Source organism: Pipra filicauda, unplaced genomic scaffold, assembly GCF_003945595.2.
Source record: "Pipra filicauda isolate LSUMZ 115617 unplaced genomic scaffold, ASM394559v2 scaffold5_size6683894_pilon, whole genome shotgun sequence".
Taxonomy (NCBI): domain Eukaryota; kingdom Metazoa; phylum Chordata; class Aves; order Passeriformes; family Pipridae; genus Pipra; species Pipra filicauda.
In genome coordinates this window covers 6,146,913-6,174,766 of record NW_024104754.1, presented here as the reverse complement: position 1 = coordinate 6,174,766, position 27,854 = coordinate 6,146,913, and the positions used below count along the sequence as shown (strand labels likewise).

The following is a 27,854-nucleotide window of genomic DNA, read 5'->3' as shown; positions in this document are numbered from 1 at the left end:
GATACCTAAGAGCAGGTAAACTGTATCTTAACTCCTATGTCTTGCTTTTCTACTAGATCAGACAAAACCCCTGATGTTCTTTGAAGGGTGTCCTCAGCACCTGGGTTGTACTATCAAGTTGTGTGGTGCTGCAGAGTATGAGCTGGCTCGTGTGAAGGAGATCCTGATCTTCATGGTCTGTGTGGCTTATCATTCCCAGCTGGAAATCTCATTTCTTATGGATGAGTTTGCCATGCCCCCTACTCTCACCAAAAACGCCTCCTTTCACTCCCTTATTGAAGAGCCAGGAGATGAAAATGAACAACAGAACCTCTTCAATGGTGAGGATTTCAGCACAGCAGTCAAAGACATTGAACTGTCCTCTGAAAAGTTGCCTGTAATCTCTGAGTCAGTGTCCTCTGATGAGGTCAGCTTGCTTGAACCAAGAGGTTTATTTGAGAGAGGTGACCAAGAGAACAATCAACTGGAAACAGTGTCCTCAAAACAGCAAGAGCATCACAAAGTGGAGTCACCATTTGCAGTCTTCAACTCTGTACCTCTTGCAATACCTGAAACATCCCTGCTGCCCCTCCATGGCATGGACCAGCACTTGGTCACTCTGGATAGCCAGGCATTAGAGCCTCTTCAACAGACAGATGATTTGCAGGAGTCCAAGGGTCAGATGAGAGTCTTCAGAGACCCTCTCCAGGATGATACTGGTTTATATGTCGCGGAAGAGGTGACTTCATCTGAGGATCGTCTCAAGACTTACTCTGCAGCATTTAAACAGGAGTTGAAAGATGTCATTCTCTGTATTTCTCCAGTACTGACATTTCGTGAACCTTTTCTTTTGACTGAAAAAGGCATGAGATGTCCTGCCCGGGAATACTTTCCTGAGCAAGTTTATTGGTCTCCTCTCCTCAATAAGGAATACAAGGAGTTGGAGAGCAGAAGGAAGAGGCAATTATTGCGAGATCTCTCTGGACTGCAAGGAAGGAATGGGAGTATCCAAGCCAAGGCTATCCAAATCTTACCTTCTCACGAGTTGGTTAATACTAGAATAGCAGAACATCTACGTGACAGCCAGAGCTTAGCCAGAATGCTGGCTGACTATCGGGCCAGAGGAGGGAGGATACTGCAGAAAAGCACAGATCCCTTTGCCCAAACTAAAGATGTGTCTAGTGTCCCTACTGGAAAAACTGGGTGCAGAATTGAAGAGGAGGAGAAGGGACTGGCTCAGAGTGAATCCTCATGGTCTCATAAGGTAAGATGGAGGTATGCTGCTGAAAACCCAAGCTACATCAGTTTCTCATGGTATATAGAAGGTGTAGTGTCTCATATTAAACCAGAGGGTTGGTTTTTTTGGATCTTTTTGTTTGGTTGTGGGGGTTTTTGTTTTGTGTTCTTGACTGGGACATAACTGGATTTTAGATTGAAGTGCTTTGCAATCATTCAGAACAAGAGACTGCAAAATTTCTGAGAAATGCACAAAGTCAGCCCAGAATCAGTGTATTACACTACCTGATTGACTTGGCTGTACCTAAATGATTTCTGAAAATGAGTCCATGAAGAGGGAGCAAATGTTAAGAAGTTTCTTAAACTGAACTTTCTTGCTCCTTGTCTTTGGTGATTTGTACAAGTGTAAGATTTTCATTTTCAGAGGGCCTAATGTCATGGAAACATCAGTAGGTTGTAATTACATTAAAGTAATTGATTGATTGTAAAAGTTTGGGTGATCTGAAGAAAAGTGAGAATCTCATAATGGGGGGAGGAATGTTCTTTGAAATTTCAAAGCATGGGAGTATGTGCTTGCAATCAATATTGAAAGTTTTGGTAAACTACCATGAAAGTAACTGACTTGTATCTGAGGAAAAGGACCTTGGTGTTTTATTGAATTATAAAAAAATCTGTGAATAAGAGTAGCAGAACTGAGCTGTTGTAGTAGCCAAACATTTTGGTCCTGGAGCCAATTGGCCCCCATATTCATGAGCAAAAGTCACTTTTTAATTGACACTTAAATCTGTGTAGCTTCACAGGCCATAAACTGTAAGACTAGCCCTTGCTCTAGATCAGACTGGTTGATGCTGTTTTAAATGTATTCAATGATCAAAGAAAAGTATTTGGTGACTTCATAGTTCTGTAGGGTGTGGAAGGGAAAACAGCTCCATCCCAGCAGCAGCACAGTAAATCTCTTGACAGAGAACAGAAAACTGGAATCGTTCTATAGCCTGAATGAGTAATTGAGGTATAATGTATTGGCAGAGTTTGAATCCAAGGTGTCGTAAACCATACAGTGATGTGGAGACTTGGGATGTTTGTCATGGAGCTTTTGTTGTTTTCTGTTCCTCTTGGCTTCATTTCCACAGAAACACATGCATGTGCTCTGGTTTCATTATGCATATTAGTTATGTTGTTCTAAAAATGACACTTAGCAATTATACATAGTACAAGTTTACCTGAAACTTGGAAATAATAACACATTGATCTGTACAAAAGGAGCAAGCAGAGTCTTTAAATAAAACTACTAGAATAGAATTTTGTCAACAGAAGTTGTGTGTGAATGGAGGTGTCTGTAACCAGTGAATGAGTTGATTTCTCTTTATTAGGTGGATTGCCTGAGTCCGGTAAACCATCAGAGGCTCTGTGTTCTCTTCAGCAGCTCTTCTGCTCAGTCCAGCAATGCTCCAAGTGCCTGTGTTAGCCCCTGGTATGAAAACTACTCTCTACAGCTTATACTGTTGCTATCCCTTTTTTTCTGAAGTCAAGGTCAGTGCCTACCTCATAGCAATATTTCTTTGAGGATTCCTTGGTAGGCTGTACCCATCCTGTAACAGGAACTTTTGCCGAAAGGATTTTGCTTTGCCTGGTCAAGTGACTCCTCAGCAGTATTGCATGGCCTCTGTAATCCTGAGGCATGAGTGAGAAAGCCCAGCCTGAAATCAAGTGCTTTAGTTGGTCTTTCACTGCAGGGTAGTGCCTGTGTGTGTAGGGCAGCACTGCATGCAGTCTTGTGGGGAAGAGTCTTAGTGTAAATCAACACACAACAATGTCCAAAAATGAACCTTGTGAGAATCTCTGAGTACTTATAGATTGTATTATCCAAGACTTGGATAATTATAGTCATCAGTATTAAGAGGTTTATTTCCATCCTAGGGAGCTGTAATTTGTTAATCGTATGCAACTTATGACACATTTTTATCTCTACTAAACAGGACAGGTCTTGGTGTTTAATCATTTAGATCAGGGGAAAGTAAAGAGAAGGCCCTCTTACAGGGAAAGGTCTAGAGTTCCTTTAAAAGCTTAGAAATGAGCCAGAGAAGATGGTGATAAGTTCACCAAACAGCAACAATAAGAGGAAGTAAATTAGTGATGTTAGAGGTATCTGAATTGTGACACTTTACGCTGATACACATTTTTAATGGCTTGGTCACCTCAGGCTCTGAGGAAACAAAAGTTGCTATTAAATATTCTAGAAGAATAAGGGTTTCTTATTTTTTTTTTCATATTCTGGATGTACCCTTTTTGTAGCTATTTAAGTGTTAGTGTTTGAAGCTTCAAGCTACCTAGACTTCTGTGCCTAGATGTTTTTGAACATGATCTTCAAAAGTGCAGTTGGCTTGTATTAGACTTTTAAATGTCAAGTTTAAAGTTGTTCTAGTAGGACTCTGATCTCTTTATTAGCAAACCTGACAGCAGGGATCTAGGAAAAAAGTCTTATAAGGTATACAGAGCTGTAAACAAGCCAGCAGTGCATTTAGATCTGTGCACCTGAAGGCCACTGCACACCTAACAGTGGCAATATTGAGTCTCTAAAGCTGGTTTTTTTCTCTGCTTTAGGATTGTGACCATGGAGTTCTATGGGAAAAATGACCTAACTCTAGGGATTTTTCTGGAGCGCTACTGTTTCAGGTGAGGAGGAACTTATTCTAAATGTTATTCTAAACAAAACAATAGCTTTCGATAGCTCTGTGAAGTTGACCTGCCACCCTCTATCACTTAGGAGAATAGCATGCAAGTTTGCAGAGCTGGTTGTGTCCTAGTAAAGCTTACCACTTAAATCTGTTGTTCCCTTTGCTTTACTATCATACTATAGTGAAACAGGGACTGGATTTAAGAATTCATTTAATCATGCTCACTCCTTAAAAGCAAATACATCCATTGCTTTCCTACTTTGGCCCTGTCTTTCTTATTTCCTTTATGAGCAAGTGGAACAGAATATGAAACAAGATTTCTGAGTTCATGAAGACAAATGCGTTCACTTAGCACTTTTTTGTAGCAATTAGGGCTCTAAGAACCTAGTTAAGAGTCTGAATGTGCCACATCTTTGTCCTCAGTAGCATGTGCTTTGGTACACTGCCAAAGTGGTCTTTTAATTTAGTGCCAAGCACTTCCATAGGTGCTTTGATCTTTATTTTGTGGATTATATATAATGTGCCTTTAGAAAGTGATTCACTGCTTTTGGGACCTATACAGCCATTGCTGACAATGGAACTTCCTTACATGCTTCATTTCTAAATGAGTACAGTTCACTTGGCAGAATTAACCTTCACTAAAAGTTTAGGAAACTTTTTTTACAGTGAAGGTAAATAATAGCATGATATTAAAAAGCTTGTTAGTTAGATCTGTTGAATCAGTTCTTCAGCAGTGCCTAGTTATGATCATTCATAAGTGTTTCTATTTCTCTATAAGGCCTTCCTACCAGTGCCCCAGCATGTTCTGTGAAACACCAATGGTGCACCACATCCGTCGCTTTGTTCACGGGCAAGGCTGTGTGCAAATTGTGTTAAAGGAGCTGGACTCCCCAGTCCCTGGGTACCAGCACACCATTCTTACTTACTCCTGGTGCAGACTGTGCAAACAGGTAAGGATGTGGGCTTAAGAATCATTGCTATTCCAGTTTAGTATTCTTGTGACTGGCTTCGTATGAAAAGGCAGCATTTTTGAGAAGGTGCTCATCTCTGGAGCTATGGCTAAACCAGCAGAAAACCTGTTTATGGTACAGGTATTCTCATCTTACCTACAAATTCCTCTAGTAGAAATGGGGCTCTTGAGGGTGAAGCATCTTGTGTGAGGCAGTCTGGTTAGAAAGTGTCAAAACTGGCTCTGAGAGGATAGATTTAAATGGAAAAAATGGAGTTGCCCCTTAAGAGATGAAGAGTATGGTCCCTTCCTTGCAGTGAATCAGTATGAGCATCAAAAGAATGTATGTGTGGGGAAGGGCAGACTCCAAGAGCTACTGGGTTAGTAATTGGCTAAAGCCACCTGGCATTCTTTGATCTGCTATGGACTGAACAGCCTGTATTGCATCACCATGACGTCTAGAATTCCCTTAGCCGTCATTAGAAAGTAACATTTTCATTAGAGGGGTGCTAAATTACTTTAAAGAAAGCCCACAAGATAGTAAGATTGTGTATTATCTGAAACTTCTTCTGTAATTTAGCTAAGAAAACATTGCTAACTGCGTCACTAGCTAAACATTAAGAGCCTTCAAAGAGACGAGACTAAAAGTTAATGAAAAAGATTCACACAGTGCCTGAGACGTAAAACATCTCAATTACCCATGTGGATGATTCAATTCACCTGCTTATGCTGACTTAAACATGGGTGTTGGATTTAAAGATACCTGGAGGAAGTTAACGTAATTGCTGACGGCAGGCCCTGCACTGCTGTGTATACACCTGCTCTATAACCTTTTATTTCTGTGTGTTCATGTAAACGCTAAGATGTTTGTGGCTGTGTGTCTACTCTAAGCTTGCAAGCACTGCTGAAGTTGAAATGCACAGCAAAACAATACCAATGCATTTGTAGCTGAAGAATCATGGAGGAAAAAGTATATGATGTAACCATTGCTTCTGCCTGGGTTGCTGGAAATTGTTATAAGCTTCCATCAGGGATATGTTTGGACTCCCCCAACTTAGCACCTGTCATCATCAGCTAGCAGTTGTTGTTTATCAGATTTGTTTTAACTGTGTGTTGGCCTTAGCTTTGTATAAATGCTGTCTTTGTTGTTTAGTATGTTTCAGGGTCATGGGCATTTCTGGTACTAAAAATACTAGGTTGCTGTCTAGATTAGCCTGTCCTTAGTCTTGTTTGGAGGATGAAATCGAGACACTTGGCTTTCAATTTTTCAGGTGACACCGGTTGTTCCTCTTTCCAATGACTCTTGGTCCATGTCTTTTGCAAAATATCTTGAGCTGAGGTTCTATGGGTACCAGTACACGCGAAGGGCCAATGCAGAGCCTTGTGGTCATTCCATTCATCATGACTATCACCAGTATTTTTCCTATAATCAGATGGTGGCATCTTTCAGGTGAGTTCCACTGCTAAAAACTTCCTTCTCTCTCTAGTACTATATGAAGCATATAGCCCTACTAAGGATTCATCAGTTCTGTTCTTCATTGTGAGTACAGCATGGGATAGCATAACTGCGCTATAACCACAAGTGCAGGATTGTTTGCTGGCTTGCAGAGGGCATTGTGGTGCCATCACTGTCCTACATGTGGTGAGCAACGTTCTAAGAATGGATGGTTCCAGTTCATGATACATAAGAGAAACACTTTTCTCTATGTAATTCCAAAAGCTTTCAGAATTTTGTTTTTCCAATATGATCTGTGGTTTTACCTTCTACCTAGAAGATACATGAACAGGGTGTTATCACTATTAGAAGTAGAAAAGCCCTGGACACATTGACAATGCCCTTTTTCATATAAAGGCCTCAAACCTCAATATGGTGTAGAACTGGTACTGTATGGTGTGAGTCTTGTTAATAGCTGTTGTATTGCCTTCTCAGCTACTCTCCAATCCGGCTGCTTGAAGTGTGTGTCCCACTCCCCAAGATATATATCAAACGGCAGGCTCCATTAAAAGTTAATATTTTGCAGGATCTCAAGGATTTCTCACAAAAGTAAGCTTTTTTTTAATGTCTTCCTCATCTTATTTGTATTTTGTACTTTTATTAGCAGAACACATAACTGTTTTTGCTAGTATGATGAGGTTTGCTAAATATTTATTCATTATATGATAGAAAAGTAATGGTTTAAAACATGTGTATATATTTCTAAGAGAGAGTGTTATTGAAATTTTTTTTATTACTTTTACCTGCTCTGTCTGTACTAATCACTCACATTTTTGTCTAGTGGCAATTCAGCTTAAACATAGCCAGTAGAAACTAAGATTCTTTTGTTCTCCATTCCTGAATATTGCACTGATAGCTGAGTGATATAGCATGTTTCTGAATGATGCTGCCAGGTAGCCACTGAAAGGTTGACCGTCAGCCAGTGTCTGAAACGTCACCTTTTCTTATGAAATGCCTTCTCAAGCACAACTAAAGTATTTTTAATTCCTCCTTCTAATGCTAAAAATGAAACAGAGAAGGAGGTGGTCCTAGAAGACTAATCTGAAAACTGCAGATAATACTTTGTGCCCTTACCCTAACATTGCTGTATAGAGCATCTGACTGAGTTTAAATTATGTCTTCATCCCCAAAACCTGCAAATACATTGCTCATATCTGTTGTCCAAATAGAACTGTCTTCATTATATTGGTCATGGAGCAACTAAACTCTCTGGTGTATAAAAGTAATTGCCTTTGTTAGCTATCGAATATGATGATAGCAGGCAGACTGGTACCTTCTTGTAGTGTAAGGTAAACTACCATAAGCCTAGACATCTTCTGTATATAGGAACAAAAAGGTGGAAGACAGGCCTGATAAAAACTGTGTTAAATCCAGCCTGACTAATGTTCTGCCTGGTCACAGCATTCCTGGATAGCTGATGTCTCTGTGACCACCTGACTTCAAAACCTGTGGAGCTTTGTTTAGAGCTCAGATAGAGGTACTTATTTTTTCTGAGTCTGCTGGTGGAGATTCTTCCTAGTCACAGGTGACACAACAGTTCCCCTTTGTTAGTAATGCATTTGTGACATGCATTACATCTCTGACAACTTCCACTGTTAAGAATAAATTGTGAAGACAAATATCAGTTGTGTGTAAATTTTAGGTTTCTGCTGTTACTAATTAAGTTTTTCCAACTTCCTCTCTAAATTCAGTGGGACAGCCTACTGTGCAGGAAGGCTGTCATGTGTTGTGTTTTGTATTCTCAAATGCTAACCTTAAACATGTTCAGACTTTATTATTAGAGAATGTTGAAGATGCTACAAGTAGTCACAGCTTAACTCTTTGCATCCCTGTTGACAGAGTGTCACAAGTGTATCTTGCTGTTGATGATCGCCTTGCTTCTCTGAAAACGGATACTTTCAGCAAAACGAGGGAAGAGAAGATGGAAGACCTCTTTGCCCAAAAGGAGGTAATAGACTATTTTCACATCAGCAGACTATAGGCTGAAAAATGTGGGTGGGAGCCACTCAGGTTTTGTGTCATCTCAGGTGACAGAACGCTGACAGTTTTTCTTCTGACAGATGGAAGAAGGGGAGTTTCGAAACTGGACTGAGAAAATGCAAGCAAGGCTGCTTTCATCATCATTAGACACACCTCAACAGCTGCAATCTGTTTTTGAGTCTCTGATAGCTAAAAAGCAAGGACTTTGTGAGATGCTACAAGCCTGGAATAATAGGTAAGAGGACACATGTTGGAATTGTGAGCAACACTGATACTGTGTTGGTTATAGGAGTGAAGAGGTTTTGCTGTACTGTCTTTCCCTATAGCACAGTTGCTCTTTATAGCTTGTGCTGAATGTCCTCTACTGATTAAGACCACGGAGCTGGTTGATTGAAACAGAAATCATTTGAGGCCCATATAATACTAGAACACAACTTGCATCTGGAGGAAAAAGTGTCATTTAAATAAATGTGGAAAAGATATGAAGAGGGGAGCATGGGAGACCAGTTGATTGGGTGAAATTATCTCAGAGGTGAAGAAAATGTGCTGTCTTTGGCCATTTGAAACATTGCTTTGGCACATGTTAACAGCAGTCTGAGTTTACAGTAAAGACTTGTGAAATCATGCTGGCTGTATTCTGGTATGGAGAAACTTCATAACTTGTGTCAATTAGAAATAGTACCAGTAAACTATCTTTTGATTAATTTTTCTTTGGTACAATGTTTTATGTGGGTTGTTGTGTTTGGTGGGTTTTGTTGTTGTTGTTTGTTTGTTTGTTTTTAATTTTATTTTTTTTAATTTAAGATTGCAGGATCTCTTCCAGCAAGAGAAAGGGAGAAAACGTCCATCGGTACCTCCCAGCCCTGGAAGACTGAGGCAAGGTGAAGAAAGCAAGGTATGAGTAGCAGGCTAGAAGCCTCTTAAACATTTTTTTTCCTGTGGCAACACAATAGTCTTAAGACTGGCTTTGGTTCACTTTAATAATTAGTAAACTGGTTTTACTGCATCCTGTAGTTTTCAGCTGTAAAAGCTTCAATTGCATGTTAGTATAGGTATCTTTTCCTGAAGATGTGAACTAAGAGCCATATTGTATAGAAGAAGACTTAAGTATGAATAGGAGTTGATGATCTTCTGTGATGTTTGCGTAGTGCTGATATGAACACTACCAGCAGAGAGCTGCAGTCACTGTCATGTGTATGCCTAGATAGGAATTGGGTCATCTGAATAGACCCTACGTTACTGCCCATCAGGTGTATCCCTTGTGAAAAAGAAAAGACAAAAAATATTGAGAAGCAGAGGAAATGATATAGGAAGGATTGATAATCAAAGCGGGATCACCCCTGCTTTGTGATGTGCCATGTGGGAATTGACTGAGGTCCAAATGATTTTGGACTGCTGCCTCAATAGCTCTGTCCAAGTGTACAGTTGCCAGCATGCTGAACATTCACCCTGTGGGGAGCTGGTACTCTGAGGAAAATGTCTGGGCTGCAAGGCAGTCCAGAGTATAACCATCATGCAGGGAGGCTGAACTCCCAATAGTTCTGTCATTAGCAAGGTGCACTAAAAAACCCCATGAGACCCTGGATTTGCTCTGCTGCATGGATACACGTCCTTTCCACTTAACACATTTGTGTTAAGCTGCTAAAATAAACTAACCCTTGATCTAGCAGGAAGTAGGTTCATATAGAGGGACAGTGTAGTGTTTAAAGCAGCATGCACAGATGATAGCCATCATAAGTATCTTGTGAACCTGGGTTGCTGTTGCTTTGTTTTTCTCCTGTGCTAACAGATACAGTGACAATTCAGAGGCTGAGAAGTGGGTGGGAGTGCTCTCTTGTGGTTCATCTGTTTTTGCAAGTGTTCCACAGAGGAGCGGATACAGCTGTAAAGAGCTTGGCATCAACATTGGTATTTTGTTATTCTGCCTAGATCAGTAGCATGGATGCTTCCCCACGCAATGCTTCTCCAGCACTGCAAAATGGAGAGAAAGGTCTGTTACTTACGTTTCATAAGCTACCAAAAGAAGCTTGCTGTAACCCTTTCCCTGACATAACAAGGGAACTTGCGTCAAATTTGATAATTGGGAGGAACAGCGAATCTCCATTGTGTCAGATTTGCTCTTTCTAATAGTAAGATAGAAATCAGCTATCTGCTGGTAATATGAAGCTGAATTACTAATGATACTAAATTGGCCACCAAGGGTTTTCTTTTGAACTTGAGTTGAAAAATTTTCAGAGGCTTTGTAAATAACTGAATAACTACAGGGAATTTGGGAAATACCTCTCACCTCTTCTGTGTTATGGATGCTGAGACCTCTGACCTGTGAGGCATACTGAGAGTTTGTGGGAAGTGAAGGTAGTAGTTATAAGAGTATACAGTTTTTGGAGGTTATGTACTACATGGATTAGCTTGCCCCGTCCTTTGCTCTGTGTGGCCCTACCTGCTTTCTAAGTAAAAACTTTTTGAAAGTAGATGCTGGTGGTAGCTTGGGCTGGGAACAAGCAATATCGCTTCTGACAGGTATGTAAAATGCTTTCTCATGTCTTTAACTCTCAGAGGATCGTTTCCTGACTACGTTATCAAGTCAGAGCTCCACAGGCTCCTCCCATCTGCAGCTGCCCACTTCCCCAGAGGTCGTATCGGAGCATATGGCTGGTGCCAACACACTGTCTGAACAGGATACAACAAGCAGCTCAGAAGGTACAGTTCAGTTGTGGTCTTGTATTCTTTCTCTTGCTTCTCTGTGGCAAGTGTAGAAGAAGGAAACAGCAAATCTGGTAACTCTCTGGTCTGTTGCCATCCTTCTCAAGTTTGATATTGTGATATAGATTTAACTTATGTCTGTTCCAGATGTGTTTGATGGACACTCATTGGGATCTACAGACAGCCAAGTGAAGGAGAAGTCTACTATGAAAGCTATTTTGGCTAACTTTTTGCCTGGAAACAACTATAACCCCATTCCATTTCCCTTGTAAGTACTGCATAATATATATAATGTACAAAATTAGCAGCCTGGTCAAATTGCGGACAGAGCTGTGCATGCTTTCTTTGCTCAGTATATAATTTAAGTAATTAATTGAGTTTGCCTCTGAATAAGCCATAGGACTTTGTCAAGCTAGGATGTTTTCTGTGTCCCTTCTAAGTCTTTATGGGTTACTCACCTTTCTTATTAATGATGTGCCCTCATGTAAATACATTATCAGTTTCTTCTTGACCTAGCAGGGTTGTCTCCTCAGAACTCTAGTGGGAGACAAATGGGTGGGGGAAAAGGGGAGAAAGGTGCCTTCTAACTTCGTTGCTGCGGGGAGGGAGTGGAAATGTCCTTCCTTAGCAAAGACTTACTAAAGCTACATGCCTGCCTCTTGTTTTTGCTTCCAGACCTCTTCCAAGGGTTGGACTCAAATTGGCATTTTCTGGGTGTAGGTCAGGTTCAATGGCTACTGCATGTGCCCTCAAGTCCCCCTCTCATGTGAAGATGGGCAGGCTGGAAAGTCTTTCAGCTACTTGGTCTGCGTGCTTTGTAGTGTTTCTCGTTTGACATGAGCCTAACGTTTGGCAGCCTGGGTTTAACTTCTGAATCTTACCCCCAGAGTAGAAGCAGAGGCCTTGGGCTAATGAGGAAAAAGCTAAAGGACTGGACCCTACAGATAAGTAAAGAAAATCTTACAGGAACCCAGGAGGTCTTGGGCAATTTTCTGTGCTAAACCACTTGTTCAGAAAAGAGTCCAGGTTTGTCCCCTTCTTTCACTCTGCAGGCTATGCTGCAGGACAGTCAAACCAAATTCAGGCAGGTTTCGATGCCATTAGAAACAATGGCTGCTAAACAGATATAGACTCTTATTCTAACTTGGAGCTGGTCTTCTGATATAAGCAGCTTGCTTGAAATGCTGACTGCTCTAACACTACCATTTAGAATTAACCATATAGTTATGAATGTGTCTCTTGGGAGAAGCTGATCTGGGAAGCTTTGTTTCCATGATGAGACTTGCAGCTTTTGCCTGGGAGTGCAGTGATGAGATTTGGGTTTTGACCAAAGGTTCTTTTCTTTCCACAAACTTTTATGATCTACTAACAGTCTGTCATTTTCATTTAGTGACCCGGATAAGCACTACCTAATGTATGAGCATGAACGTGTACCTATTGCTGTCTGTGAGAAAGAACCAAGCTCCATCATAGCTTTTGCTCTCAGGTACTGGTGTGGTTTTGCTGTTCATCTGACACACTTTGTACTTTTGCAGCTTTTGTGTTCAAGGAGTATTTAAATCGTAACGGTAGGGAACATGACAATCTCTTCATTAAGCCATGTTGAGAGTTTCTGCCAGAGCTGAAGTTCTCTCCTTTTACTACTAAGATATGGAAAGTAGACTTTCCAACTTGCAACTAGATTTCGGACTGTTTTAGTTGAACTCTAGTACACAAAAATTAATTAGCTGTGTAGTGTTCCTTGTAATGAGATATTATTAGAGAAAGAAGTGCAACTAAAGTTTGCTCGGCCTCTCCAACCTGGAGGAAGTGCAACTGAGTTAGGGAACAAGAGTTGGTATTGATACTGCAGTCTGTCCCTTGCTACCTTTGGTAGCAGCTCTTGCTACTACTCAGCTCTCCAAATCAGCTGCTTCAGTAAACCTTGGGGATTGTGTGTCACAAGGGAGTAGATTTTTGAAGAAGCACATTCTTAAATTGTGGGTAGAGGAGAAACAAGGGGAGATTTTTCCTGCAGTGTTATTTAGAGCAGCTTATGTTTTAAGGAAATTAAGTTCTAATTATAAGAAAAAATGAAGCAGGGATTTTTCTACTGTGATGTATTGTTTCCTGTGGTTGTCTCTGAACTGAATTTTTGGGTTGGTGTTAGTCTTGCAGAGAACACTTAACTCTTCATTTTTGTTGGTTTTTTTCCCTTTCTTTCTTTATTTAATTTATTTTCCTTTCCCCTTCAGTTGCAAGGAGTACAGAAATGCCCTGGATGAGTTGTCCAAAGCATCTCTGAAGAACAGTTCTGAAGAAGTACTACAGCTGAACAGGTTACATGCAGTAAATATAGTACACAGAGTGAAGAGACAGTGATTGTAGTGAATAAGCCAAAACTAGACGGGGAAGAACCTTCAAAATATGCCCCTGTTAGGATCTCTGCTTTCTGATGGAATCTGACACATTCCATGTAACTAACACATACTTGTAGTACGTGAGTTTCCATTTCATATTAGGGGCTGTACTGGCTTCATCACCTAATCCCTGGACTGTGTGCATGGTAGCATTACTGGGCCTGCTTACCTTTCCTATGGTGATGGGTGGAATTGTTGCTATGGACCCTGAGTGTTTTTGTTTTTTTTTTAGGAAAGTGGAGGAGGACAACTTTGGAGAGTCCTACACCGTTACAACTTTAAACTGTGTCTTCTTCCCTTAGCAGTACTTAGTGTTAGGCATGGGGGAGAAGTAAATGTCCAGGCATAAAGGAGTAGCATCTCAGGTGGCAGTATTTTTTGGGTTCATGACTAATTTTTCTTTCTCCTTTCAGCATGTCAGACAGCAAACCAAAGAGCAGTAGCCCTGTCCGCCTGCCCGAGGCCAACATGGGTCCTTCGAATCGCGGTGCAGAACCAGAACAGCGTAAGACCGTTTTGCCAAAATCATATCCGTGATGCTTATCTCAGCTCAGACTTGAGTCCACTTAACCTGGATTCTAGATGTGAAAGTTAAATTAGAAAAAGGAAAAAGCATTCTGAATTGAAATCATAACTAGTCTTAGAGTTGACTTCATGTAAAACATTAAAGGGGTGTGTGTGTGGGTGTGTGTGTGTTTGTTTTTTGAAGTCTTTCTCTGATTCTTATGGGATCAGACTCATTTTCTTGATTTAATATTTGGACTTAGTTGCCTGTTTGGTACAATGCCCTCTTTTGGCATTGCCGTTTTTAAAAAGATGGCAATTAAAATATTTTGGAATGAAGATACGAAGTTCTTAGTATGTTAAAGACGCTCATGCTTGGTCTGTTTTCAAATGACTGCATTCTAGGGTGCTACTCAGAACACTGTATCAGCTAACCTCATGGACCTTGGTTGCCTGTAGAATACTAAATGAGTTACAGTTGAATGACATCATTCCTCCAATTAGAACAATGAATGGGGAATACTCATATGAATTATGCTTTTATTAAACTGCCCATGGAAATGCCAACACCATCTTTATTTCTTTTCACTGTAGCAAAGAAAACATCTGGTGTTCTGTCTTTCTTCCGTGGCACGGGAGGGAAGAGCCCAGACCTGTCTTCCCAGAAGAAAGAGACCTTACGTGGTGCTGACAGTGCTTACTACCAGGTTGGACAGATGGGCAAAGAGGGAGCAGAAAACCAAGGAGCAGAGGCTCAAGGTACAAAACTGCTGAGTCCATCTTCTCTCTTGGACTGCTACTCCTCCCAAACCTCATTCATATATGTAAGGCCTGGAATACACTACTCCTCATGCTTTTTCAACAGTCCAAGGTTACTCAACATGTACTGAAAATGAGTTGTTTGAACGTCAAATGTGGGTTTCTCCTAAAGACATTGCTCTGCTTTGTGATAAGGGAAATAGGATCTTTCAAATCCAAACGATAGGTACATTGAGTCTGGGTTTGAACGTCTTTGGATTGAGCTGACTGCAATTAAGCAGCCCAGTTGCTCTTTCTCACTTGCTGTTTAATTTTCATCCTTTCAGTTCATGGAAAATGAGTGAAGAGAAAGAGAAAGCTTGGACTTATGTGTCCATGAACAGCAGTGCCCTTCTAGCATATGTGTTATGTCATACAATTGTAGTTGTATTTCTAATTCCCTCTGTATTCTTGAAAAAGAAAGAAAAGATTTTTCTTGTAATGTCAGTTTACAAGTAGAATCTGATGTGGCTTTCTCAGTAATAATGATGAACAGCTCTGACAGAATGGTCCCTTTATGCCTTCAGATGACGGAGATGGAGGAGATGGACAGAAGAAACAGCTGGTGAATCCCCATGTGGAGCTCCGTGAGTAGTTGTAAATAATAACAAACTCCTTTCTTCATGCAAATGTAATGGAAATCTTGAAGTTAATAATTATTTTTTCTTTGTATTTGGCACAAAGGAAAAACAAATCAAGAAAAAAAGCAGTGCAATTTTTACTTATTGTAATTAATTTCTATTGCAAAAGTACCCTATGAACTTTTCTTTTTCAACTGATCTTTTGTCTGATTGCTATCCCATGGCATAAACTGTAGGCTTACCAAAAGGGAGTTGACTGTCCTGTGAGTTTTCCATTTAAATCCTATTCGTTGAAACTTCCAAATTACAATAAGCGTGAGAGGGATGTTTAGCACAATAATATTCTTCTAGACATCAGTTAAATTTCAAAGTGTCATCTCAGTTAGTCAGTGAGTATTGCATATTGCTGTTGAAGAAAACTGTTTTTTGCAGAGTTTTCAGATGCGAATGCCAAGTTCTACTGCCGGATTTATTATGCTGGCGAGTTTCACAAGATGCGTGAGGTGATACTGGGAAGCAGTGAAGAGGACTTCATCCGGTCCCTCTCCCACTCTATGCCCTGGCAGGCACGAGGTGGCAAGTCTGGAGCTGCATTCTATGTGACTGAAGGTAAATGCAGCTTCTTCCCCCTTTGTAATTGGATGGCATTATTTGGGAATGATGGTGGTTAGTGTGTCATTTAAAGCCTGATTACCTCTATCCAGAGGGTTGCTGACTGAAGTGGCTGCTTAAAAAGGGAAAGTTAAATAGATTGTTCTGGCGTCTTCAGTATCAAATTGTTTGTCTTTTTGTGTGTGCAGAAGAACAAAATGTAATTCTGTTTTTCAGCAGTAGCAATTAGGAAGGCCCGTTGAGCAGAAGGGTTATACTCTTTTAGGCAGGCTTTAGAAAACAAAAACTTGGGTATAATTCAAGAAAAACTGGTTACTAAAACCACAGTGTTTATTTAATATCACGTGCTATGGTTAATTTAATTTTTTTTTTAAACTGTGACTGTTTCTGGGCCCCTACTTGAAACAAGTATTGAATGAAAAGGTTTGTAGGCTGTTTCTGTTGTCTGTATAGGAAGCCCATATAGATGAGGTAGGTCAAATGTAAGCTGTCTCTTCTCCCTGATTTACTAGAAGGCTGAAATCCAGAGAGGCTAAAATTCTGAAATTCAGAATATATGAAGCAAAAAATGAGCTTCTTTAGGTAAGGATTTAAGAGAATGTAGTACTTTAATTTTTCAAACCTTTTCAGCTGTGTGACCGTCCTAAAGAAACTGCAAATAATACATCACTTATTGTATGTAACCCAATTTCCTCTGTCTGATGTTAAAACAGATGATAGATTCATCTTGAAGCAAATGCCTCGTCTGGAAGTCCAGTCATTCCTTGATTTTGCTCCACACTACTTCACTTACATCACTAATGCAGTTCAGCAGAAGGTATTAAAAAAATTCCTTTTTTTTAGGCAATGTTCTGTATTTTACAGACTAGTAACAGTTTCTATCAACCCTTTTCATTTAAATAAAAGAAAATGTCAGAGGGTATGAGATACACAAATAATTTGTTTTTGAAATATTCAATGGAAATTTTGCTAGGGCTTCTAAGCTGAAATACACAGTCAGACAGAACAGTGGTGCTTCTAGTATTTGATTGCTGATTGCCTCTACATAGGGGTTTTAACCTATGGCTTCTCTTCACCAGAAGCCCACAGCGCTCGCCAAAATCCTTGGGGTATATCGAATTGGTTACAAGAACTCTCAAAACAACACTGAAAAGAAGCTGGATCTGCTTGTTATGGAAAACCTTTTCTATGGCAGGAAAATGGCTCAGGTAAGAATGAAGCGTTTCTGTTCCCTTGCAGTGCAGTTGTGACTGGGAGCATGTGCTGTCTGTACCTAGCACTGCTCAGAGATGACAGTTCATGCCCATTTCCTTCTTATGTGCTCCTCATTAACTTGGTGCCTGTATTGGCTAGTTCAGGTAGCTGTAGTGCGGGGTTCAGTTTTTAGAAGTCTTGTTTGTCCCTGTATCTCTCATATTTGAGAGAAAGCATTACCAACCTAATTAGGAAATTATGAAACCTTTTTACAAAGCTTTCAGAAAAACTGACTGGGATTACAGACTGATTTAGAATTAGAGCCTCACTCACAGAAGTTGTGAGTTACTGTAGTGGGGGGAACTATTAATGTTTTCAACCCACTGTTCTTTCTTGCAACCACTTCAGGTGTGGGACAAGATTCTGAGTTTTCAGTCTTGCTCTTAGTCAAGGAAAAACAATCTTTGTCAGGCTGTAGAATGAAGACCTTAAAATGATTGGAGGGAAATTCTTTTCAAATAGAGATTTGGTGCTGAAAAAGAAATTCGAAAAAGTGTCACTACTTAAGTAGATAGTATCAGTTCTTTCTACCTTACCTCCCAGTGCCTGATCTCAAACAGGGGATGTTTGTGGGAGGAAGTGAAATGAGAGAATTCTAGATAGATATAAAGGATATTGTTGTGGGTTTTCTTTTTGTTTGTTTGTTGTTTAAATCATGAGGAGGGCTCAGGCACTAGAAATTAGAAACCCAGACAGACTCTCTTCCTGAAGTTAGTTAAATCTTCACTGAACAGAGCTTGAACAACCTTCTGTAACAGGGCCTGCTTCAAGCAGGACTTTGGACCGGAGACCTCCAGAGATCCTTTCCAACCTAACGATGGTCTGTCTCTTGCTTTGCCAGTGTTAACTTTGCCAGATGTTAAACAATGATTCGTGCACAACCCACCTTCCTCTTAATTGGCTTTATTTTTACCAGCATGGACTCTGTAGAAGCTGGGTGGAAAACTGAGTTTACCTAACCAATATAAAAAAATAGGACACTTTTTTTCCCTTAAATTAGACTAAATATTAATGAAATTACTTGCCTAAAACTTGTGAATTGAGGTGGCAGAGCTTTCACCTAGGCTTACATGCTACTCTCCACTCAGGAAACTAATTCTTGTAGTACTAAAATACTGTTTGTTAACTGTCTTACTCCTGCAGAGAAGGAAACAGTTGCTCTGCTGTGTTACCTTCTCAAACAGGTGTGTTGAAGTCTTTAACTCTACAGAAAAATGGAACAAAGTAGTGCTGTTCTCCGTTTGCAGGTGTTTGACCTGAAGGGCTCCCTCCGGAATAGAAATGTTAAAACTGAAACGGGCAAGGAAACTTGTGATGTAGTCCTGCTGGATGAAAACCTTCTGAAGATGGTTCGGGACAATCCTTTGTACATCCGTTCCCATTGCAAAGCTGTGCTGAGAGCTTCCATACACAGCGATTCCCAGTTCCTCTCCAGCCATCTCATCATCGACTATTCCCTGCTGGTGGGTCGTGATGATACCAACAATGAACTGGTTGTTGGGATCATTGGTAGGTTGTCTTTTGTATTTTCTTGCTTTCAGATGGTGAAACAGCTTTCTTCTGGCTTAGGTGTTTACAGTACTCTTAGAACTGTACCACCACAGAGATGTGTGTCAGGAAATCTTGTCTTCTCCCTGGTGGAATACCCCCTTATGGGTATTCAAAATAGGGACAGGAAATCCCTGTATAGACTTATTATTAGCATTTGCATTGCTAAGAGGATATACAGGAGGCCTCACAGGTAGTGAAAAAGCACTCAAGTTGGTGTTTAACCTACCTTTGACTCCAGTTGAAGCAGGGAAGTTGTATGCATACATCCAGTTGTATGCTTTTAATTAATCTTTGAACTTTAGTCATTACGGAGTCTTTTAAATTTTAACTCATGTGGAGGGGATCTAAGGAGAAACAGTATTGGTAGGATTGGAAGGTGGAAGTTAAACATCATGGGATCACTGGTGATCATGTAGTCTGACCTGGATAAATGGGTGGCAATGCAGTAATTACCTTGCTGCGTCCTCTGACTTGTGATGGAAAAGTAGAGCTTTGTCTTTAGACAGGCAAACTTGTGTTGTATAAAGGACTTGGAGACTTGTATAAAGGATGTGGAAATGATTCGTGGAAATGAATTGGTCTTGAAACCTAGCTCAGAAATGCTTCCAGATGAGATCTCAAGCCAGGAGATCTGGATTACTCTTATTCTGATAAAGCTTGAAAGCCACTTAATAACATTTCTAGTTGAGAATTAAAGTCCCAGCTACAAAGAACTGCAAGTTATTATTACTTTTGGGTTTCGTAGACTCTTGAATGTTTAGGTAAATAGGATGAGACTGTGCTCCTTCTGTACGTGTGGCTTTTTGTTGTCCTGTGTCAAGTCTTATCTGATTAAAGAGTATATTTTATATGATGTTTAAAGCTAACAGTTCCTTCACTGTTTAACAATAACTATCTGAAGGAATTTGTTGAAAACAAATATGTTCAAGAAGAGAGAACGTCTGCTGTATCAGGCTATCACAATGTTCTCTAAATGATACCCCAAGAACTTACAAAGTACTCAAGCTAAATTTGCATTGGACTGGAACTGAAAACCATTAGCTTGGTCTGCATTTGAGTCTGAGGTCAGTAGCTCTACCCATCTTAGATCCTAATGTGGTACAGGAAAGAGGCCTGTAAAAAGCTTTGAAGACTTTTTTTGTAGCCCCTGTTATGTGGGACTCTGGATCTTGGGGCATGAATTGACAGTATTTAGTGCACAAACTGATGATATCAGTCCCAAAACACCAAAGGAGTGTTTTCAAAGAGTATTCAGATAAAAGAATAAGTGTTAAGATTGCTAGGTCTGGATGAGTTCTTGTAAAGCGCAGCTTAGATACTAATAGTGGCCTTCTGTAAGTATAGAAACAGTAGATTCAAAATTGTATGATCACAGTTGTAGTCAAATATTAGGAGGTAATGATATCCAGTAATGAAAAACTGATCTTATTGCAGCTTCAGCTTTGCAGACTGTGGTGTTCATGTGCTTGTAATGACCGAGCGTGCTTTCTCTGAAAGGGGCTTGGAAACAATTTTGAAGTCATCTTCTTGCAACCTCCTCTTCCAGTCAGGGTCACTGGTGATGTTTCTGCTCTTCCCTAACATGAAGTGGAAAGGATTTGCTTTCTGTTATCAAACCTGTGGGTGGCTGCAATGATGAGAAATACTGGCTTAAATGGAGAGGTGTCCAAGCCTTGATGCTGCTGGCTGTTGCAGTAAGGCGGTGGGAGCTGTTATGGCAAAGTGGGGTTTCTGGGATAAAGGGTGAGCTAAGTGACTCTTGTAAATGAGCCCTTGATACTCTAACATGGATAAGACAGACATGCCTGGGCAGTCTGTTTTTGTAGAGATGGGAGGAGTTGATTGTGCTCTTGCTGGGCTTTGGAAATACTGTATTCACCCTACCCAAATGTAATCAATGCTACAGATAGTAAGGCAACTGGTAGGGAAAACACTGAAGCTCTGACTATGAAAGGCTACTTCTTTCTTGCCCTTTTTTGGGGAAAATAGATACATTTTAGAACAATGTTACTTGAGTTATGGCAGATAAAACATGTTTGTGTGTGGATTGTTTTTTTTTTTTTGTTGTTGAAACAGACTACATTCGCACTTTTACCTGGGACAAAAAGCTTGAAATGGTAGTAAAGTCAACTGGCATCTTGGGAGGACAAGGTAAGTCCAGAAGGAAAGTGAAACTTTTGATCATGTTTTCTTGTTACCTGGAAGCTTTCTTTAACTGTGCTAATAAATCCACAGCTTCCCCACCATGAAAATTTGTGACAGTAGCTTAAATTGTCCAGAATAGGGGAAGGAATTGTAGAATACCAGGTTGGAAGGGACCTCAAGAATCATCTGGTCCAACCTTTCTTGGAAAAAGCGCAGTGTAGACAAGATGACTAAGCACCTTATGCAGCTGAATCTTAGAAGTGTCCAGTGTTGGGGAATCCATCACTTCCCTGGGGATATTATTCCAATGGCTAACGGTTCTCATTGTGAAAAATTTATTTAATTGGAATCTGCCCAGGAATAACTCATACCCATTACACTGCATCTTCTCTGTGTGACTCCTTGTGAAAAGGAAGTCTCCATCTTCTTTGTAGCCACCCTATAAGTACTGGAACATGGTGATAAGGTCTTCTCTAAGCCTTCTTTTGGAAGGGTGAACAAACACAGCCCTTTCAGCATTTCCTCATGTGGTGGGCTTCCCAGTCCTTGTATCTCTGTGGCCCTTGTCTGGACCCTCCGACCTGTCCACGTATTGTTTTGTGTATCAGGGACCAAAACTGACCACAGTATTCCAAGTGTAGCCTGGAAGTAGCACCTTCCAGGTGAAAGATAATGCTCTGATTATGTGAGACAATGACTTCTTTACCTCTGCTGCTGATACCCTTGTTGATACAGCCCAGCTGGCTTTCCCTGCAGCAATAGCAGCACTGTTCACTCATTTTGAGTTGCTGGTCCACCAGGACCCCTAGGTCCCTTTTACAGAGCTTCTCTCCAGACAGGTAGATCCCAGCTATGCTCCTGGATTATGTTTTCCCAGGTGCAAGACTGTACACTTTTCCTTCTGTCTTGCTGCCTTCATGTTTATGCTGTCTAGTGATATAATCTCATGTGACATCTGTCTGTACTGCAGTATACTCTCTAACCCATTTCTAACTGCTCTTGACTCTTACACCTTAGGTAAGATGCCCACTGTGGTCTCTCCAGAACTGTACCGGACCAGGTTTTGTGAAGCTATGGACAAGTATTTCCTGATGGTGCCAGACCATTGGACAGGACTGGGCCTGAATTGCTAAGTTGAAGCCCATATTGGGAAACAACAAGAGGGCAGTGACATTATAGGCCACTCTCGTCCAGCGGTCTGTCCAGAGGATTGCAATTCCATGTTTACACGGACCGTGTGTGTCATGTTGGGAAGTGTGAAATCTGCTTGTTGCACTTTAATCCTCTCTTGGAGGATGATAAGCAAACCTGCCTCAGTAAGGATGTAAGATGTAAGGTACCACAGAACAGCACTGATGAGACATCCCTTTTGTCAGTAGGGAAGGTGATACTCCTTGTAAGAGTACTGAAACGAGATACTATCCAGATCCTGATGGTGTAGAAGTACATGATCTCTGTAAGTCTTGCACTGCCAAAATGGTGTTGGATATGTGCAGCTCACGTTTCTGTAGCCAGAGGCATGGTACTGCAAATGTGAAATAAACCCCCTGTGTGTGAATGGGTGAGAGAAGAATGAAGTTAATTCATGAGCTCTGCTATTGTTGCAGTGGTCTGTAGTTGACCTGTTTAGGATCCATTAATACCTTGTCCTGCCTATGTACCGTAGTTTGAATTTTTCCTGGGTTCTGTGAGCAGTATTTTTTTAAGGCACCTCCATATCTATGATGCCCTATGACTCCATCTTTTAAGTTGTATTACTGCAGTACAACTCTGTCTTTATCTGTCATAATTTCATTTTAGCTCAATCCCATAAAAATGGGTTGTCAGTCATCAGCATACTGCAAACTCGAAAACATATCCTGTCAGTCCTAAACAGTACTTTGATCTGAACGTTGCCCAAATCCCTGGAAACAGGTAACCAAAAAAATAAACCCTTTAATTTAACAAGACTTGATCAATTATAGTTATGAAGCAGAGTAACCCTTTCCTTAGTAGAAGGCTGTAAGTTGCTAGACAAAGTGAAGCATACTGCTTTAGAACAACAACTTTCTCCTTAATGCAACCATCATTCCTGGCAGATCACTTCAAAGCCATTTCAGCTCCTCTGGACTTTCAGGCAATGCATTTACCTCATTGTGAAACTTTGCCAGGAGAATGTTTTTCTTGCATTCATGACATGAATATTTTTTTTTGTCACTGAGATGAATGTAGTTGTTTTCTGTAAAAAGAAAAACCTGTACTAACAGGTGTCTTGTATGATGGATAAGATGTACAGAGATCTGTGAATCTCTATGTTATGACAATAAGCACTTCTTTCCATTTTTATTAATTTTTACCTGCTTTTGTAGGTGATGAGTTTACTTTTTAGTGTCATTATAATATAGGCCAGTAAACAAGAGGCTTTTTTATGAGTTTGAAAGGCAAGAATACTGTCCTTTGATTTCCAGTTTCTAATGGAAGGACTTTAAATGAACATGGAATCTGGGACAGGATAGCTCTTTGTGATCACTTGCTTGTTCTAACCAGTTGCCTGATAATGCCTTCTTCACTGTACTACAGATTGAAATGTGCATTTTAGTCACTCCTCCTGTGTTCAGTATTTTCTTCTGCAGCAGATGTTGGTGGCTGTTCAGGAATGACAACTAGGCAACACTGAGAAAGAAAAAGGCCACAGTGAGAATTGAGCTGTTGGCTCCAAAACCAAACAGCTCACGTCTGAGCTGCCAGAGGCAACAGTCATTTGTGTTGGAAGAAGTCTTCCCCACCCTATTGCAAAACCGTACTAGAGGATGAGCAAAGATGCTTGAAGCAGCAGAAATTCAAGTATTCTCACTTCCTCAGTAAAATGTAATAGTTGTTTCTGGGGCTGCAGTGATGCGTGCTGTAGAAAGATGACACAGAACTCCTTGCCAGAATTCCTTAAGTCCAACATAGTGCATCAGGTACAGCTGATCACTTCTGGGATACATCTTGCCTCCTTTGTTGACATGTACTCCCAGGATGCCTAGCTGTGTGTGGGGCCTTTTTTAATGAGGTCGACCAGTTCATCAGCTCAGTGCTACTCTCACTTCTATGGCCTCTACCTTCTGTCTTGGTTCATCGATGTGAAAGAACAAGCCATGCAGCCTGAATCTGTTCCAGTCTTAGTTGAAGTTTACATATTTCCTCCTCCTTCCCTTCCTAAAGTTTACAGGGAAAAAACTTGACTTTCAGCTAAGGTGACCCAACAGCAGCTAATTATGTTAGCTTCCACCTTTGTCAGTAAGTGGATTGGCTGATGGAGCACATCATGGCATCTGCACTAGGCTAATGTAGAGCTGTGACATGCTAGCCCCGTCCTGTCACTAGTAGCCCTTTACTCCTATGATGTGTGGCTCCTCTATACTGCTTGTCTTCCAGAGTCCCAAGCAGCTGGCTCTAAAGCAACTTGATCATCTGATGGTAGCTAATACTCCCCTGTACATGACAGCATGAGGCCCTCAGCACCATAGAGGTGAGAGAACCTTCCACTGTTTCTCCATATGTGTTCACAAATGTGTGAATTGTGATCTTCTTGGGCTGAAGTTACAGCAGTTGGAGAGATTTACAGGAGTGACCTTGAACTGGCATTAACAGCTGACGTTGGGCCAGGATGTGGCTGATAGACTAGTCTTGACTAGACTGAAGTAAATAGCAAACTACTGATCATGAGTAACACAGTAGCTGCAGTATCAACTGGAATTGGGACATCTTTGGGCACTATGTGACATGTAAGCATTTCTAGTTCAAATCCCAGCAGCTGAATGGGTCTCCTCAAATGTTCCCTTTTCAGAATAAGAGTTGTCCTGGCATTTCAATTGCTATAAAGTTGACTTTCTCAGGAGAGCAATGCTTCATGCAGAAGAGATCTTGGAGAGAGCTCCTTGTGAGGCTGTGTTAGGTCTGTGTCCCTGTAGAACACCTAAGGATGAACCATTTGGTCAGAGTTTATTTTTTTTACAACACAGGTTTAGTATATATGTGTGTAAGTAAATCTCAGTTTCAAACATGAAGACTGCATTTCTTCAGAGCTACACTGGCTCTTTTTCTTCTGTTGTTTTGATCTGAGGCCTTGTGACAAATGTCTAAATCTTGTCCCGGTCAGAAGCAATGACTTTGAGTCATCATGTAGACAGCAGAATGCCTTGTAGTGGCCCAGGGGTGTATTCTGTCCCCAAAAAGCACGGGGGACTCTTGCTGATAAAGGAGTTCAGCAGGGCTCAGGGGAGTAAGTTATCTGTGGACTCTCCTCTGTGAGAATGACCAAAACCAAATGAATTGCTTGCTAGCTGGTGGCCAGACTAGTCAATATTCAAAGCACTTAATGTACCATAATGTATGTATTTCTATTCTACCTTGGTTCAGCTGTATTTTATAAAATTGATGTACTAAACTATTTGAGAATAACCGCCTTGACTACCTGGAGAATCAAAATGTAATGTATATAGATACAAATAAAGTGACTAAAATACATATACTTGAGTCTATTCCATGTGTGGAGCAGTTAGGTCTCATAGCACCCCATTTTCTTGACCAGGCTGAAGCTTGCTGTGCAGAAATGCTGTGCTGCAGAGTGCCAGCCTTGCGTGCAGTGCAGACATGCCTGTCTCTGTGCCTTGCAGCTCCTCCTCTAATGGAGCAGCACCTCTGGGCAGCTCCCCAGGACAGTGGCAGTAGAATCTGCAAATAACCTTTATGCAAATCTGTCTTCTTCCCAGCTGCTTTTCACCACAGTGCTGATCCAGTTTTGTCCAGCAGATGGTGGTGTGCCTTTGCCCAATTTTTCCAAGATGCAGAACACATTCCAGGTATTTCCATAATCTTAGGTGGACTAGATAAACAAAAAAATCCAAAGAGGTCTGAAAATAAATGTCGTATCTTGATTGCTTTGTATTAACCTGGTATATAGTAACCTCTTTGCTAAGGCTAGTTCTGGGAAGGGGATTTGTTGGTTCCTAGAATATAAAACTCAGTCTAAAACGTAAGGATTTACCTGTCTTATGTGCCATAACCGCTTTTTGCCAGGTGAGTTTGAGTTCTTTTATCTGCTGCAGTATGAAATGGCATCAGAAGCTGTCCCACCGTGGGGCTGTGAGCAAGGAAAAGGTGAGATACTCAATTCAGGGGCAGTGTTGCCTTATGCTGTGTAAGTTTGAGTGGTGGGACTTGAGGGACTTCTGGCACGAAGCCAGAAGCTGCGTTGAAAAGCACAAACGCAGGGTTATCAGAACAGCATTCCTGTAACCCAAGTGGGACTTCCAGCACTTGGTAAAGGACTGCTGCTGTCTGCTGGCAATCCAGGTTTTCAGTTCTTCTAGTGCAAGGGCTGGCTATGTGTTTGCTTAAATTGTCTCACAGGACATAAAAAGTATAAGAGAAAATATGATCTTAGTGACAGCTCTGTACTGTTTTCCAGATCTCTAAATGTGCTGTGAATCTACCTCTGAAGAGGTAGAGGACAGAAGCCCCATAATAACTGAATATGTACTTCATAAAAAGTTGATTTCATAATCAAATCTTCATCTCTCACTTGTCCAAAATTTCGGAGGCATTTTGTTTAATACTTCTACGTACATTGCAATGTTTATTTATTTTTAGCCTGTTAGATTCCAGTGCTTTACTAAAGGTTCTGCAACAGAATAAGACGAAGACGTACATTGCTACAGCTGTAATTCTCCCCATGAGCCTTTTTCTCGCAGCAGTGACTGGAACAGGGGTACCTTACAGCTGCAGCTGCACAAGTGTGCTCATGCTAAAGAAGAACAAAGTGTAATAGGAGGTACTGCAAGAACATTAACTGGCACTTCTTTGCTCTATGGCTGGCCAGGTACACAGGCACTTCCTGCATGCTGTTCTAGCCTCAAGCCTGAACAGAAAAACTGAGCACTACAGCCAAAGTTCCCTTGCTGTGGCATATAATTGAAATAAATAAGTTGCTCAAGACATAATGATCCAGTGATCAAAGGTAGGATAATAAAGTAGGTGAACATAATTACTGAAAAGAGCATTGAATTATAGTTGAAGAGACAGGATGATAATATGGAGAACTTTTCTCCATTGTTTACATAGGATATTTTTCTAATATAGCCTCAGCAAAAATGAAACACATATTATCCTAGATATGGGCTCCTGTTACTGAACTAGCTGGGATCTTCTGACATAGCAAAAGTAAAGCCTATTTAAAACATATGCTATAGGGAGAAAAGTATTTTCTGGAAACAGGGCCAGGTCAGCCATATAAATTTCTAATGGCTGATCTGTAATCAATTCTGATTGAAGTGTATTCTTGCTGATATGTGTAGTACTTGACAAGGTAGAAAAAAAGAGAATAACTTTATATGACTCCACAGTAGCCTATAATATGCAGAAATTATATTTCCTTCAGGTTAGTTTGACCTGCCTTATGGAAAAACAATATTCTACTTTCTGTCAATTAAGCCCTAGAAAGCAGAACATCTTTAAGGCCCTGTTTTGCATTCCAGCTCAGTTGAATAGTAAGAATTCACCAGAACTAATGAGTTTTGACAATAACACAACCCGGCCCCTACTTAATTCAGCTCTTGAGTGTTTTTTGAAACTCTGACATTTAAGTAAGGTAGCCATTTTCTTAGAGGCTGCGTCAGCTCATTAACTCGTCGACGTGGCTTTTGTAGTCTTAGTCAAGAAATAGTCTGCAGAATACAGAGGTCATATACGTTGATTTAGGAAACATTCTTCTTTATGCTCAACTAACTGTAATTAATATCTGTTGGCAGATAGAGAAGTCTTTTAGAGCCTAGAAAGTTAGCAGTACAAGGAGCATTCTGTTCAATGTTGGGGATAAGTACTTCAACTGTTCATTATTGAAAGTGTGGTGGCTTACAGGTAGGTGGATTTAAAAATTAGTAACCAGTTCTAGCATAGAGAGAAGACCAAGGTTGAAAGCATTTGAGCTTGGAAGGTCACTGTTTTCAGATGCCAAGTTTCAGTAAATGA

At 40.6% G+C, this 27,854-nt stretch overlaps 1 protein-coding gene across 4 annotated transcripts in view; it reads left to right on the top strand.

Moving 5' to 3' along the window:
* Positions 1 to 25,352, top strand: part of PIKFYVE (phosphoinositide kinase, FYVE-type zinc finger containing) — a 65,622-nt gene extending 40,270 nt beyond the window's left edge. For 3 of the 4 annotated variants that reach the window (XM_027731512.2, XM_027731511.2, XM_039388018.1), the window contains 23 exons: positions 57 to 1,243; positions 2,586 to 2,686; positions 3,817 to 3,888; positions 4,669 to 4,840; positions 6,111 to 6,289; positions 6,770 to 6,883; positions 8,174 to 8,282; positions 8,395 to 8,549; positions 9,119 to 9,209; positions 10,244 to 10,304; positions 10,871 to 11,014; positions 11,165 to 11,285; positions 12,408 to 12,503; positions 13,252 to 13,335; positions 13,830 to 13,921; positions 14,515 to 14,679; positions 15,246 to 15,305; positions 15,732 to 15,908; positions 16,625 to 16,728; positions 16,991 to 17,119; positions 18,413 to 18,674; positions 20,793 to 20,867; positions 21,879 to 25,352. In XM_027731512.2, the coding sequence (XP_027587313.1) occupies positions 57 to 1,243; positions 2,586 to 2,686; positions 3,817 to 3,888; positions 4,669 to 4,840; positions 6,111 to 6,289; positions 6,770 to 6,883; positions 8,174 to 8,282; positions 8,395 to 8,549; positions 9,119 to 9,209; positions 10,244 to 10,304; positions 10,871 to 11,014; positions 11,165 to 11,285; positions 12,408 to 12,503; positions 13,252 to 13,335; positions 13,830 to 13,921; positions 14,515 to 14,679; positions 15,246 to 15,305; positions 15,732 to 15,908; positions 16,625 to 16,728; positions 16,991 to 17,119; positions 18,413 to 18,674; positions 20,793 to 20,867; positions 21,879 to 21,994 (3,866 nt within the window). In that variant the 3' untranslated portion in view covers positions 21,995 to 25,352. The other variant, XM_039388019.1, reaches the window with a different exon arrangement.
* Positions 25,353 to 27,854: the final 2,502 nt, after the last annotated feature.